The sequence below is a fragment of the Phragmites australis genome, chromosome 5 (assembly GCF_958298935.1).
Source record: "Phragmites australis chromosome 5, lpPhrAust1.1, whole genome shotgun sequence".
Classification (NCBI taxonomy): Eukaryota; Viridiplantae; Streptophyta; class Magnoliopsida; order Poales; family Poaceae; genus Phragmites; species Phragmites australis.
The window spans coordinates 23,354,628-23,369,139 of NC_084925.1; the positions used below are offsets into that span (position 1 = coordinate 23,354,628).

Sequence of the window (14,512 nt, forward strand, 5' to 3'; positions counted from 1 at the left end):
CGGAACAACCGAGGCGGAGATGGTACGTCGTTAGTTCTGTATTTGTTTGCATTTAGCAATGTCTTGCAACCACAGTTTCGATTGTAGCACCATGCAATGCTTCGGTTTCAAACATACCTCTTTGCCTAGGCTTGCACCATTTTTCACATGGCTACTATGCAATACATTTGCATCTCGTAATCTGATGGCTGCTGTTTTTTTACACATTCTAGGTCGTGGAGGCGTGCACGATGTTTCAAGCCGCCGAGCACAAGGAGTTCACCTTGCTGCCATATTGGAGGGAGTTGAGGGATCATCCCAAGTGGCAGGTAGAAAGCTCGCGCAAAAGGCAGAAGGTCTCCGCCGCGGGAAGCCCCTCATCGACCCCCAATGTAGGCTCGTCTGCCGGCTTGAATGGAGCGGAGGATGTGGATGCAACTCCATCCAATGCCGGTGAACGTGGCAAACGGCCACCAGGTCGCACTCGGTCGAAGGAAGCCCGCAGTAATTCGTCGTCGAGTTCAGCCTCTGGGCCCATGACGGACTTATTCGATCGGCAGTTGGCAATGAAAGACAAGATTGAAAAGGAAAGAGCTGAGAGGTTTGCAGAGTTGATGGATGTTGAGCGGCAAAGGCTAAGGCTCGAGGAGGAACGAATGAACATGGAACTTGAAAAGGAGCAGCAGAGGCTGAGGCTGAGGCTCGAGGCGGAGCGTATGCAAATGGAAAAGGACAAGGATGAGAGGCACATAATGAGCATGGACCTTTCTCAAATGGATGAGGACCAGCAGTCCTACTACAAGAGCCTCAGGCAGAGCATCATTGCCGCTAGGCGCGTCACCGGAGGCCCATCTTTGTGAACTCCTTATGGCCGAATTTCGGTTTATGGTTACATTGTTGTCTAGTTTGAGGTGTCTCATCTGAACCATGGTTACATTGTTGTTCATTGTTTCTTGCAGTTCGGTGTGGAGTTTATGTAGAGTAGCTGTCCAGTTCAATTTATGTTCGGTCTTGTTCTTGGTGTTGGCATAAGGTACAAATGTTGCTTGATTTTCAGACGGCTTGATGTCTGTGCTTGTCTAGAGTATGATGGTGTACACCTGTATGAATAAGCTAGTGTAATGGCTATGCTGCGTTTGAACTGATCCTTGCAGTTCCAATCAGTCTTCACTACGAGGACATACATTCGTGCGAAGTGCCAAATGGCATGGCAATTTTTATTGCACATAATACGCAGTACCCTCACACTAGCTGCCAAAGGACGGGTGACAAATTACTAAACATAATACGGAATAACAAAGTACACAGGACCAATTATTTAACGTAATACTGACTACCAAAGGACATGTGACGAATTACTCGACTCCGTGGAACTGCCACAGATGCTCGACAAGATCCTCACGGAGCTGGTGATGCCCCTGCCTGCTAGTTATCATCCCATACCTTTGGGTAAATGCTTCTAGTGTGGCGGATGGGGTGTGTGATGGCTCCACAGGATCACCAGCACCCTCGTACACCTGCTCGACGTCCCCATCAGGTCTCTCATCTTCGATTATCATGTTATGCATCACAATGCAGGCGGTCATGATGTTGTGAAGTGTTTCCTCGTCCCATAGCCTCGTTGCCCCCCTCACTATGGGAAACCGAGATTGTAGGACCCCGAAGGCCCTTTCGACATCCTTCCGTAACGCCGCCTGCTGAATGACGAAGTGCTGCCGCTTCCTCCCAACTGGACAAGGAATTGGCTTCACGAAGGTGGCCCATTCCGGATAGATACCATCTGCAAGGAAGTACCCCATGGTGTAACCGTGACCGTTAACGGAGTAATGTACCTGGGGGCCCACGCCAGCGGCAAAATTGTCGAGGAGATGCGAGCGGTGCAGAACGTTGATGTCGTGTAGCGAACCAGGCATGCCGAAGAAAGCATGCCAAATCCATAGGTCCTGTGACGCCACTGCCTCTAGAATGATCGTCGGAGAGTTCACATGTCCCGTGTAGGAACCGGACCACGCTGTGGGACAGTTCTTCCACCTCCAGTGCATACAATCGATGCTTCCGAGCATCCCGGGGAACCCTCTTCGCTCGTTTGTAGCAATCAAGCGCGCGGTGTCCTCCTCGTTCGGAGCGCGGAGGTACTGGTCGCCAAACACCCTGACGACGGCTCGCACAAACCGCCTCATACTCTCGATGATAGTGGCCTCCCCTAGCCGGAGGCACTCATCGAGAGAATCGGTGGGAGCATCGTACGCGAGCATGCGAAACGCCGCAGTGACTTTTTGCAACGTCGACAGGCCGAGCTCTCCTGCAGCATTCCTCCTCTGTTGGAACCACGGATCGTGGTCCGCAACTGCCTGAACAATCTTGAGGTACAGGTCACGTTTCATCCTAAACCTGCAGGAGTGACGAGCATAAGACGTTTCATCATAATACTGCGACAACACACTTCCTTTTAATAACATTACCTGCGACGGAAGATGTAATCTGGGTACACCGGGTGATCGGCGAAGTAGTCATTAAACAACCTATGATGACCCTCCAGGCGATTCCGCTCGATACGCCGACGGCCCGGCACTGAACCACCCCAAGGTCCCCGCTGTGATGCCTCCGACTCATGCAAGGCGCTCACAGTGGCAAGGAACAAATTATCTTCCTCATCGGAAGAGTCATTTCCGAAACACAACTCCCTCACGGTCTCCTTCCAAGCTTCACGACGGTCCATTTGTTGGTGGCTTGCCAATTGTGAGTACCTCACCCGTGTATATATAGGGACCTCATGAGCCTTCTGACGGAAGACACCGCCCCTCCTTCCCTGAGAAGCCAGTTCTCGTGAGCCTTCTAGGGGAAGACTCGCCACATTCTTCCAGGATACATTTCATCAGGTCATGTTCGAATGCTTACTTGCAGGTGCAGCGATACTGATTTATCCCTCAAAATTTAATGTAAATATATTGTCCGCAAAATTATTTTCTAACAAAATATAATTCGACACACTAATTTGTAACGTGCGTTTCAATGGCCGCTGCAACGGGATCATGCGACAAAACATTGCCCCTCAGACGGTTATGGCGGTTGGAAAATAATCATTTTAATAGAGGGGAGAAAAGATAGTGAATGAGATATAGAGTATCTACTGGAGATGGATAGATTGAGAGATGCTGTAATAGTGATAGGGGGTGCTGTAATAGTATTTTTAGGATGAAAATTTAAGGTAACTGCTGGAGATGACCTTAGCACTGCTACCAGTTCCGCATGCAGGCATTGCCAACTCTTTCGTTTTTTCCTGCACCAGATACTTGGATCGCGTTCACCTCATCACGTACTATAAAACCCCTATCCTCCTTATTTATTTTCCTTATTAAAGGAACCATCAATGTTTACTTTCAGTACCTGACAAGGTGGTACTTTCCATCATGCTTTTGGTTTGTCCGTTGGGCTTGAACTTTTCTTTTTCAGCTGGTTAAAATCTGACAAAAGATATGCAATACGATGGCTAATCGCATTATTATTCCCACTACTCTTTCCTGAATTTATTTTGTTTCTTGCTGACCACCAGACCCACAACATAGTGCAAGTTTTCATTTGCAGTGTTGGCTTCAAAGTCCATATGGTTGAAAACATTTCTTTCACTGACTGACAATCTAGCAGCTTCAGTCGAACTTCCTCTATATTTTCTCTTCTCAATGCTTCTTTCACCCATTTGCATTTTAAAAATAGATGACCCCATCTTCATCCAATCTGCAACATAATGGACATCTCCTGTCAACATCGACACCTCGATGAGCCAAGCTAGTGCGCAAAGGCAGATTGTTATGTTCAATCGCCATATAAACATCTTCATTTTGTTTGGCACTGACATGTCCTATATTTTTGTCCAAATTAATTTGATATTTTTATCTCCCTATGAAGTCGTAGTATCTGTTTGCAGACGTGATCCTACAATTGGATTCCTAGTTTATAAGCTGATTTAACATAGAACAAGCCCTTAGTATCCGGTGCCATGTCCTCCAATTGTTTCTTTATTGGGATTAACAATATAGATTCTGTATCACTTGGGCAAAAGATTGAGTTTACCAACTCCGAGTCCCATTCAATCATAATTAGATCAATCAATTTAGAAACTCCATGAAGGATGTATGGACTCCTATGTGTAGCTAGCATACGTGTTAGGGGTAGCTAAGCATACGTGTTACCCTCGCTCGAGGGAGCCACAAGTCATTCCATATATCTATTGATTCTCCATTCCTGACCCGCCATATTATTCCTAATTAACCAAATATGCACCTTTAATAATATTATGCCATGTATATGAAATACCCAGTTTAGATGTTGCCTTGAGAAAATTTCCATCCGGAAAATAACGAGCTTTAGGATCCTAGCACAAAGTAAATGGGGATCAAGGAACAAATGCCATGCTTGCCTTGACAGCATGCCCTATTGAAAATGTATAGGTCTCTGAATCCCAATCCACTATTCTTGTTTGATCGTGTCATTTTCTCCCAGCTGACCTAGTGTATCTTCGGACTTCCTCTTGCTGACTCCACCAAAAACGGCAATGAGTGTGCTGAGCTGGTCACAAAAAATTTGTAAGATCAAAACAAACATTGCATATGTCTGGATTGCTTACGCTACTACTTTCACAAGAATTTCTTTCCCAGCTTTTTGATAGCAGTTTTTTCTTCAACCCTTGCATACATCCCTATATCATCTGCTTGATGTATTCGAAGGCCTTGGTTTGGGATAGACCAATAAAAATGGGTAAGCCTAGATATCTACCATTTTGTACTTCGACCGTTACCTGTAGGATGTTCATTACTTGTTGCTTTTTATTTGCTAACGTATTTTTGCTAAACATAACAGCCATCTTATCCATGTTAATCATCTGCCCCGATGCAGCTTCATATAGTTTCAGCTTGTTTTTCAATCTGTTCGCCACTTCGCCTTGTGCTTTCATAAAGATCAATAAGAATCTTGGGTTGGAAGGTACAAATCTTACTTGAAAGATCGTTCCTTATTTGTAATGTTTATTTCTACTGTATAAAATATGAGAGTTAGTTCTTAAATCATATCTTTTCTACTCTCATCTCATTAATAATCTACTATATAAAACACTAGAGTTGGTTCTCAAATCATATCTTTTCTACTCTCCTCTCATTAATAATCTACTATATAAAATACGAGAGTTGATTCTCAAGTCATATCTTTTCTACTCTCCTCTCATTAATAATCTATAATATAAAATACAAGAGTTGGTTCTCAAGTCATATCTTTTCTACTCTCCTCTCGTTAATAAAAATCCTTAAAATTCAACTAATTTACTCATTTTGCTATATATCCTCGTCCTTCAACTTCTCCATCTCGTTATCGGCTACGGATATAAGACCGGTTGTACTAATGAAAATAAATGAAGATTTAATCTAAAATTAAACTACTGTATTGCTCCCGATGTATTTGTTTTCGACAACGTTTCTATGGCACATCCAAATCTTCGTACTTGCACTTAATATTATCATATTTAATATTTATATTTTCATTAAAACACGAATATTTACATAGTTTTTTAAAAAAAAAATCACAAATAGAAACCATTGAAACACCAAAACTTCCGGTGTGTAAAATTCCAAAGACTTACTCTCTCTCAAAAAAAAAGCTGAGCAGGGACTTTGGCATCAATCGGATCGGATCTATTTGGCATCCGCTTCCCCTGCTGGAAAAGGGTAGACCAGCCCACGTTTAGCCCGTGCCAGGCCGGCCCCACTTCTTCCCACCCGATCCGTGACACGTGTAGCGACGGAAAGCCGTTAACCCTCCTCTAAAAAAAATCATAAAAGAACAGAGGGCAGGAGAGAACGAAACGCCGTTGCCTCGCGTCGCCTCTTCGTCCTCTCCCCGCCACGTTCTCTCCGCTCCCTCGCCGACGCCGCGGTGCCGCCCAGCCCCGCAGCCCGCCGCCCGCGGAAGGCCCCGGGGCTCCTGGCTCGCTCGCGGAGCTAAGGCAACCGGCGCCTTTCTCTCGATCGATCATTTCTTCTGTGTTGATCCGCGGGGTAATTTAACCAATGCGTTTCGGCGTACTTCTTTTTCCTTTCCTCTTTGGTTGGGTTCGGTCTCTTCAAGAACAGAGACATTTTCCCCTTTTCTTTTCGGCTAGGAAACTTCCTGGATTTTTCTTGATTTTTTGGGGGCGTGAGATTGGATTTCGCTGTCCCATTTTTCGCGTTAGTTTTGGCCTTACGAGGTGTGCTCCGTGCTTCACGGCTTGTTCGGCGAACCACGTTCCCACGGCGGTTTTCTTTTTCAAGATCGCATTTTGGTTCTGTATTCGGCCCTCAATAAGTGAGTTGTCGCCAATGATGAAAATTCGGTACAACTGTAGCCCTTTCTTGCGTTCAATTTTACCTGGCAGATAACCATTGTAGTAGATTATTGTTGCTACCTATTGTTTCTTGTTCATTGTTCTACACGCATTTTCATCCCCCCCCCCCCAGGCTTTCATCTCTTTTCTGTGGCGTGTTCAAAAGTTGCCTTTTCTTTCACGGGTCAAAACTCAAAATGCGCTGGCAAGATTAATGCATTCCTTGCAAGTAATAGGGCACTTTTCTCATCTACATTTTCTCAGTTTATCTTTGGGGAACTGGAGAACAATTCCATTCTTCTTGAACTTCGAGGTTTGGATATTCGGATTGAGTGGCAGCATAGGAGTGTAGCACTCAAGGCTTTATGTTCTTATTCTCAGTGTTGTTCGGTAATTCTTTTTCTCCTTTTCAGTTATGTTCTATCAAGCAGCGATTAGGATTCATGTTTCTTTCGCTTTGCTTTACTAGATTGGTTGGAATTTATGCCTCCTTTATTGAGGATGAATGACGCCATATTTGTGTTTCCAGGCATCCTGAATGCTTTGATCATCCAAATTTATGTTACATGCGCCACACAAGTAGTTGAATAAATGAAATCTCTTCCCTGGAAAAAAAGAGTTCCTGTTTTCAATTTCTCATTGTACTCAAAGTTAAGTTTGTGATGCAGTAAATTAGGTGCTGAGGCATTAGGAGCACTCTAACTTGGGGAGCTTTGCCCTTGGTGTTCCCTCTTCCCCTACTCATGTACAATGCCCTGTAATCCTCATTGCATTCTATTCAGTTAGATACAAATGCAGCTCTTATGCTTTTCTACCAAAAAAGAGAAGCCCCCTTGTAAACCGTGAACTAATGCTATCTTCTCAGTCTTTCCCCGAACGCATGAATATCTGGTTTTTCGGTTTCACAGTTACTATTCTACTTATCTTATTCTGACGACAAGTCCAGTTTAGTCACATACAAGTTCCCTTTTTTTCTTTACTTTCGGGTATTTTGTGCACGCAGATAAGTAAGCCTTGGCTGTTTTTGTGGCTTCTTGTTGTAATATCTGTGATTTGCATTATGCAAGTGTATGCTGTTTAAGGGTTTTCTTTTCTGCTGCATGCAGGCTATGATTTGGAGAGTTCTGAAGTCTACTGTCTGTTCCATATTGTCTTTAGCAAGTACATGAAGTAAAAGTATCAGTCCTGAGTATTTGTCGTGATTCTGACCAGGTTTTTTCCTGTACTAGATTTGCACCATAAAACTGAAACTTCAAGCAGTCAAAGCTTGGTGACAGCTTCAGATGAATGAATAAAAAGAACGTTTGAAATAAAAAAAATCCAATTGCCCTCATCTTCTTATTTATAATGACAATGAGTTTTTGAATTTCTTTATTGGTTCGCTGTATGATTTTTTATTTCTTTCTGTCTTCTTGTTTTTCATTTATTCTTATCTTTTGGACTGCAGGAATTGGTTCTTTTAGTTCGTGACAAAAAAGCCCACCAGAAATGGTGGCATCTTTAGACAATGTGAGGGGCTTGACTTTGGCCATGTCATCTAGTGCATTCATTGGCTCAAGTTTTGTGATCAAGAAAGTTGGGTTGAAGAAGGCTGGGGATAATGGTGTGAGAGCAGGTTATGCCTCTTCTAATAGCTCTTTAATCTGGGTGAACCCTTGATCTTTAATAGTGTCATTTAAATTTAGCTGTGGACAAATGTGATTCTTAACTCTTAATGGTTACTTAATGATGTATATGATGTCTTTTGACCTTTTATATAGTATTACCTGTCGGTACTTCTGATTTTTGTACATCGATGCACTGCAGCTTCTGGAGGCTTCTCGTATCTGTACGAGCCGTTATGGTGGCTAGGAATGATAACTAGTAAGTGTGGATTAAGATCATGCTTTGCAGGAACTTAACAATTACGGTCGTATTTTTGTACATAGTACTTCAAGCTAGTTGTACACTTGTACTGTCAATTTGTAGCTCATTGCAGTTCTACTTGTTTTTATTTTCTGGTGTTGATTCTGTACCTAATTGATATACTTTTAAAGCTGGTTGGTTTCATAATTACCCAAGTCATGCCACCCAAATTGTAGCAAAATCCTTGTAGAACTCTCTCTGCATACTACAAGTACCGGACACACACTAGTAGTTGTAAAAAGTACTCTATAGTTAGGAGTTAGGGCCTTTGTTCTGTTCAGATGAACACAGCAGAAAACATATATTGGTTAACTTGATATATTGTTGCGAAATCTCTTCTTTCCTAATTCTAAAATGGCTTAGGTTTCAACCTACCATTTTTTTTGTAGAAATTCCTGTCATTGCACTTGTAGTTTGATGCATAATTGAAAACTCAAAATGTTTGTAATAGTGTACCGACTTGAAATATCGGTATTTGGAGCAGTAAGGGGGTGTTTATATCTTCCGATGAAGAATTATTTAAAGGACTTGTGAGCCATATGTCCTACAAGTCTAGATCATGGTAGTGATTTATTAATCACATTGCGTTCATTATTTTAATTTAAACATGAAATGGGTACGACACCACCCCTATAATACCAGTAAAGTTCAAAACGTTATTTCTGACAGTTACTTACATGTGTAGCAAAATTATTTAATAATCAAATAGAAGCTCCACTCTTCCTACTTATCTTGTTTTACCTTGCAGTGATTCTGGGTGAGGTAGCCAACTTCGCAGCATATGCATTTGCTCCTGCCATACTAGTTACTCCTTTAGGAGCTCTAAGCATCATATTTAGGTATCTGCCTTACCATCTTCTTCAATTTTCTTGAATATCGTAGTATACGTTCCTGTTTAATGTTTTGCTCATGCAGTGCAGTGCTCGCACACTTCGTTCTGAAAGAGACATTGCACATGTTTGGTATTGTTGGTTGCATACTGTGTGTTGTTGGTTCCATTGGTATAGTTTTGCATGCTCCAAAGGAGATAAAGATCGATTCAATGAGCGAAATATGGCATCTTGCAACGCAGCCAGGTAGCTAACTAATTACCTACTACTATTAATATGGCCATGGCCATGGCAATGATCCAATGGCTATCAGTCCTCATCCTACTGAAAACTCAAAATTTTGCAGCTTTCGGTCAAAATATCTGAATAAGAGAATATCTAGGATTATTATTTTTTTAAACTTGAGCATTCAATTATGCTCCAAAGTCCCACTTTTTTCCTGGTGTGGGATTTTTAAAGGACTGTTGATCACAAGATTCAGTATTTACCAAAAAAAAGCTTGTCCTTCATAAAATTTTCCTCAGTCAAAAAAAAAAAAAAAACTGCTGGCCCTTTGCCTTCTTCCTATATGAACTTGTTCTGTTTTGCTGGACGCTTCATATTGACATGTAAATTTATTTTCTGATTAACAGGATTTATTGTTTATTCGTGCGTGGCTGTGGCTTGCGTTCTTTTATTGATATTCTGGGTTGTTGAACGCTCTGGTCACAGGAAGATGCTTGTTTATATTGCAATCTGTTCATTAATGGGATCTCTCACGGTACACTAGAAGTGCATCACCGACAGATTGCATTATTAAATGAAACCGATTATTGATTTTTTATTAACAAAATTTTATGATTGGGGACAGGTTATCAGTGTAAAAGCAGTTGCCATTGCCTTAAAGATATCATTTACTGGATCAAATCAATTCATCTACATCCAGACATGGTTCTTCGTAGTTGTTGTCACTATTTGTTGTTTGGTGCAGTTGAACTACTTAAACAAGGTAACCAATCATAGTATTAAACCCTTTTGGTATAAATTAGTTATACAAAATTGTTGCTATCCAAAAATATTATCCAAGTCTTACTGATATATGCCTCACAGTCCTTATAAGAATGTCATTATGTGTGATCTATGTATGAGTTCGCTTGTCTTACTTCATTATACATGTTTGGTCCTGCCTTGTGACATGGATATGTATTATGCTTCAATATTTAAACCTGGTTTCCTTGTCCAATTTCATTGCATCGCGCTGATCAAATAATCACTCTATAATCTGATTTGAGCATATTTCCTGATCTAAGCCTCAGCTTTCAAACCTATTTTTGTTAAGTATTTTTAACCAATTCTCTGAGAAAGCACACTTTCAAATTAACGCATACTTTTAAGCATGTCATTGGTTCAAATGAAAATGTTCCAGGGACTTTCTTTGAACACCTTGGAATAATTCAACCTTTCTTGTAACCCTTGCTAGTTAGTCATCAACAATAAATAGCACAAGTTAATATTCATTTTTAATGATAGAAAGAACAGGATATTATAAACTGATCATCATGATGACATAAAATGCAGAGAGATATCTATTTTAGATTATGTTCTCGTTATTGTGTTCCTTTTCACGCTCTTGTTAAATTGTGTAGGCTTTGGACTCATTCAACACGGCTGTGGTTTCTCCTGTATACTACGTGATGTTCACCATTCTTACTATTCTCGCTAACATGATCATGTACAAGGTGATCTGATTGTCCACTTGCAAATAATTTTTACTTGGTATATTGGTCATTGTATTTTTTCTCGTTACTATTTTCAACTCGCTGAGAGAAATTGCTCTCTTTTATCTTGCAAACTATATGAACATAAACAGCTAATTATTACTACATCTCAAAAGTCCTTTTCCATCGTATATGTTGGAGTAAGTGTTCTGAAAAGTGTTTTTAAACCCTGCTTAAGCACCCTTCTCAGCACAAGTTATTGGTAAGCATTTGGAATACCCATTTGGCACTTGTAATAAGAACATTAAAATTGATCTATGTTCTTAAATTTGGATCACATGATAGATGATTTTTTTAAAAGGGCCCATAAGCACCCACTTTTTTTTGCTTCAGCACTAAATAAGCTTGCTCACCGCTTACCCCTTTTAGAGCATTGGTTGGAATATGTTTTAGCTAACATCTTATGGTTATGGATTAGTTAATTAGGGCCCACCAAGCAGAGGGATGTTCTAGATAACATCAAATCAGTTTGTTGTGTTTTTTTAAAAAAAAATCACTTTGATGTATAATTAGTAGATTTCTAATTTTCTTTCCAGGTCCCGATATATATGCGCCAAATGTAAGTTTTCTGCAGAGAATATAAGATGTTAGATTGTGAACATGGCATTGTTCGGTCATTTGAAAATATAGTGTGCGTTGTGATTTTTTTCATATTCAAAGGAGAAATTCAACCCCAAAAAATGCTTGCATGACAGCTTGTCTTGTTTCATTGGGTTTGGAATTGCCAGGGTTCTATCCAGGGTGGTGTATTATCCCATGCAAATGCGAATCTGGCTAAAATCTGATATATGGTCGTCATGATTTTCCATTCCAGGATTGGGCCTCGCAGACTGCGACACAGATTGCGACACAACTATGTGGGTTTGTTACCATCGTCGCAGGGACTTTTCTACTTCACAAGACCAGGGATATGGGGAATCCGCCGCCACCTGATCAAATTTGCCTAGAAGAAGCTAGAGAATGTACTCCCCAGTCAACGAACAACTCTAACTGAACATCTAACTATACCAAAGGTGATATTATCTTATAGAACATCTATAGATTCAAGTGGAGTTTTGCACTGTCTATATTGGGGTGAAAATTGTAGATATAATATCATTTAGGAAAGAGTGAAACTTTGGGGTTCTGTGATAGATCGAATGATCAATGACTTTTCCTCTAGTAGAGGACATATTGATGTAATTATACTCTTTCTGTACCACATAAGGTGTCAAAAGCGATGGGAAAAGCCAGTGTTAGGAACTCTGAATTTCAAGTGCAATGGCTCATTCAATCCAGGTGGGTAGAGTTTTGTTATAAGGGAATGCGATGGAGATGTTCAGTGTGCAGGGATGTCGCTTAGATTATTCTACTTATGCTTTTCAAGCGGAAGTAATTGCCCCTATCCATGGAATACAAGCGGCAACTGAACTGGGCATCAGAAATATAGTTGTGGAGACGGATGCGTTATTTGGTGAAATAAGCATTGCAATCGTCTGAGTTCGTACGATCTCGGGCTGGTTGACTAATTGCTTTACGCCGCTCGTCGGAGAGCCTCGACCGTTGTAGCATCGGAATAGTTTTTCTCTGGTGATGTGTAGACGTGGAAGGCTTTGCGCTGCCAAACTGCTCGTCGGAGAGAAAGGGGTAAGTCTGTCTACTTATCTCCCGTATGCATCCATGATTAGACCCGATCTTACCCTTCAATGAAAAGAACCTTATCCACCAGATTAAATTTATGAGGTTAGAATGAGAAGCCCAACACACCCCTTCGGCCTTTAGATTGAAGTCGACCTATGTAAGATTTACGGTCCGGATTTAATGAAGCCAGTCAGGTCAACCATATGCCACGCCAGTGTCTAGTTATCGTCACCACATCTGCCACATCAGTGCCACATTGGCCCTAGTGGACATGTGGTGAACCATAAGCTTAGCCAGTCAGCCGCACCTTTTCATCCACCTCATCTGCCATGTCACCAACACATTAGCACATTTGCCTACGTGGCGGTCCAAATTAACAACACAATCAACAAATTTGTTTTTTTATTCTTATGCTAATGTCATAAACCTCTCTGCTGATGCAATAAATATAATTTGTAGTAGAAAAATAATTCAAATAATTTTTGTTAATTTGTTAATGATTTAAATAATGTTTTCTTAGTAAAATAATTTTGATACATGTTAGGAAATTCTAGAAAAATCTTATAAAATCCTAGAAAATCTTAGATTGCTTCAAAAAATTCTAGAAAATTGCTAATTATTTAGTTTCACTAGTAATTAATTTTTTAGCCCTATTTTAATATTCTGAAAGCCCTAACTTGTCAACTGGCTCCGATTTGATCCGTTCTTTCGCCAAAATTCTTTGAAAATCATAATCTATATAGTGACGTTGTTTGTTGTGTGTTATTTGGTTCTTTTCGTTTCTTGGTGTTTATTTGTTGTCTTTCTGATTATTTTTGCGAGTAGACACCAATGTTCTAGTGATGTGTGTTTGCACGATCGTCCGAAAAGGTAATATGATAAGTCGATTGGTGGAGTTTCGATGTTGATGATCCAAAGGCTTCGAACAGAATAGATCGAGAACCATCGCAACCACTACACCACTACTGCGTGGTTATCAACCGCGCCAAGACGCGGTTGACCTATCCAAGAAGGCTTTTCTTGCAAGTAAAACTGTTTAAAACAAAATAATCTAAGCTAAACCCAAGCCTAAACTACGACGGCTACTGTGTATATATAGGAGGGACATGAGGAGGTCGATCTAGGGTTGTGCAGTCGTGGAAAGAGGCGTGCACAACCTGGACTCCGACCCCAACACGATTACAAGACCTAACAAGGCCCAAAACAGTGACGTAACATCTTATTTTAATGACTCTGATTAATCTATAAGGAATCTAAGGGTGAGATCAGATCCATTGAAAAAGTCTCATCAATAGCTTCCGAACAAGTCCAAGAACGCCTCAATTGAATTCCGTATGCAAGAGTTATGCCCGTTTTATTGACGTGCTGTTCTGGAACTCGACCACGATCACGACCACGACCACGACCACGACTTCGACCATGACTAGAGCTTAGCCTCGAGTCTAAGTAGACTTGGCCTTCGAGGGGTGATGTCCTGATAAAGTTGTGGTATTTCTCCCACATTCCTAAGCATCATAAGAATTTAGTAGTAACCCATCCAAAGAAGCATGAACAGCGAGAAACGAGTTCACCTAGTGGTTTAATTATCGTGCACATGCTCTTGTAATTGGACCTTGTATGATTTGATGAATATTAGTAGTATTGATCATAGCTAAATGAGCCATGGGCTCATTATCCCCCCTCTTGAATTGGAGTCGTCCTTGACTCAAGCTCATCTTTTTCTCCTAAATATGGCTTCAAATCTGAAATGTTAAACGTGAGACTAACCCTAAAATCTGCAGGTAGGTCTAATTTGTATGCATTGCCATTGATTTTTATCAATTATCTTAAATGATCCATTAGCTCTAGACATCAACTTCAACTTTTTTTAGCTCTGAAAACCTATCTTTCCTCAAATGCAACTAAATTAAATCACCCAGTTCAAATTTTATTTCTTTCTTACCTTTACTTCCAGCAATCCTATACTTTTCAGTTATGCTCTCTATCTTCTTTTTAATGGTTTCATGCAACTTAAGAATAAATTCAGCATGTTTCTTAGCATCTAAATTAAGTCTTTCAAAAGTAGGCAA

At 40.8% G+C, this 14,512-nt stretch overlaps 2 protein-coding genes across 6 annotated transcripts; one reads left to right on the forward strand and one right to left on the reverse strand.

Annotated features, from left to right (window-relative positions):
- Positions 1 to 1,334: 1,334 nt before the first annotated feature.
- On the reverse strand, positions 1,335 to 2,698 carry LOC133917873 (uncharacterized). Its single transcript, XM_062361703.1, has 2 exons — positions 2,442 to 2,698; positions 1,335 to 2,370 (listed from the first exon to the last, which is right to left on the reverse strand). Exons 1-2 carry the CDS (start codon positions 2,696 to 2,698, stop codon positions 1,335 to 1,337), a joined length of 1,293 nt encoding a protein of 430 aa, XP_062217687.1.
- A 3,121-nt stretch (positions 2,699 to 5,819) lies between these two features.
- LOC133918952 (probable magnesium transporter NIPA2) lies at positions 5,820 to 12,055 on the forward strand. 5 transcript variants are annotated; one of them, XM_062363104.1, is made up of 11 exons: positions 5,820 to 6,023; positions 6,596 to 6,721; positions 7,438 to 7,543; positions 7,779 to 7,946; positions 8,138 to 8,194; positions 8,985 to 9,075; positions 9,152 to 9,312; positions 9,699 to 9,826; positions 9,917 to 10,054; positions 10,692 to 10,784; positions 11,638 to 12,055. In XM_062363104.1, the coding sequence occupies exons 4-11, from the start codon at positions 7,820 to 7,822 to the stop codon at positions 11,815 to 11,817; spliced, it is 975 nt and encodes a 324-aa protein (XP_062219088.1). In that variant the 5' UTR covers positions 5,820 to 6,023; positions 6,596 to 6,721; positions 7,438 to 7,543; positions 7,779 to 7,819; the 3' UTR covers positions 11,818 to 12,055. The 5 variants fall into 5 exon arrangements, with proteins under 5 accessions (XP_062219088.1, XP_062219092.1, XP_062219087.1 ...); XM_062363108.1 differs by lacking the exon at positions 7,438 to 7,543; XM_062363103.1 differs by lacking the exon at positions 6,596 to 6,721.
- The last annotated feature ends 2,457 nt before the right edge of the window (positions 12,056 to 14,512 follow it).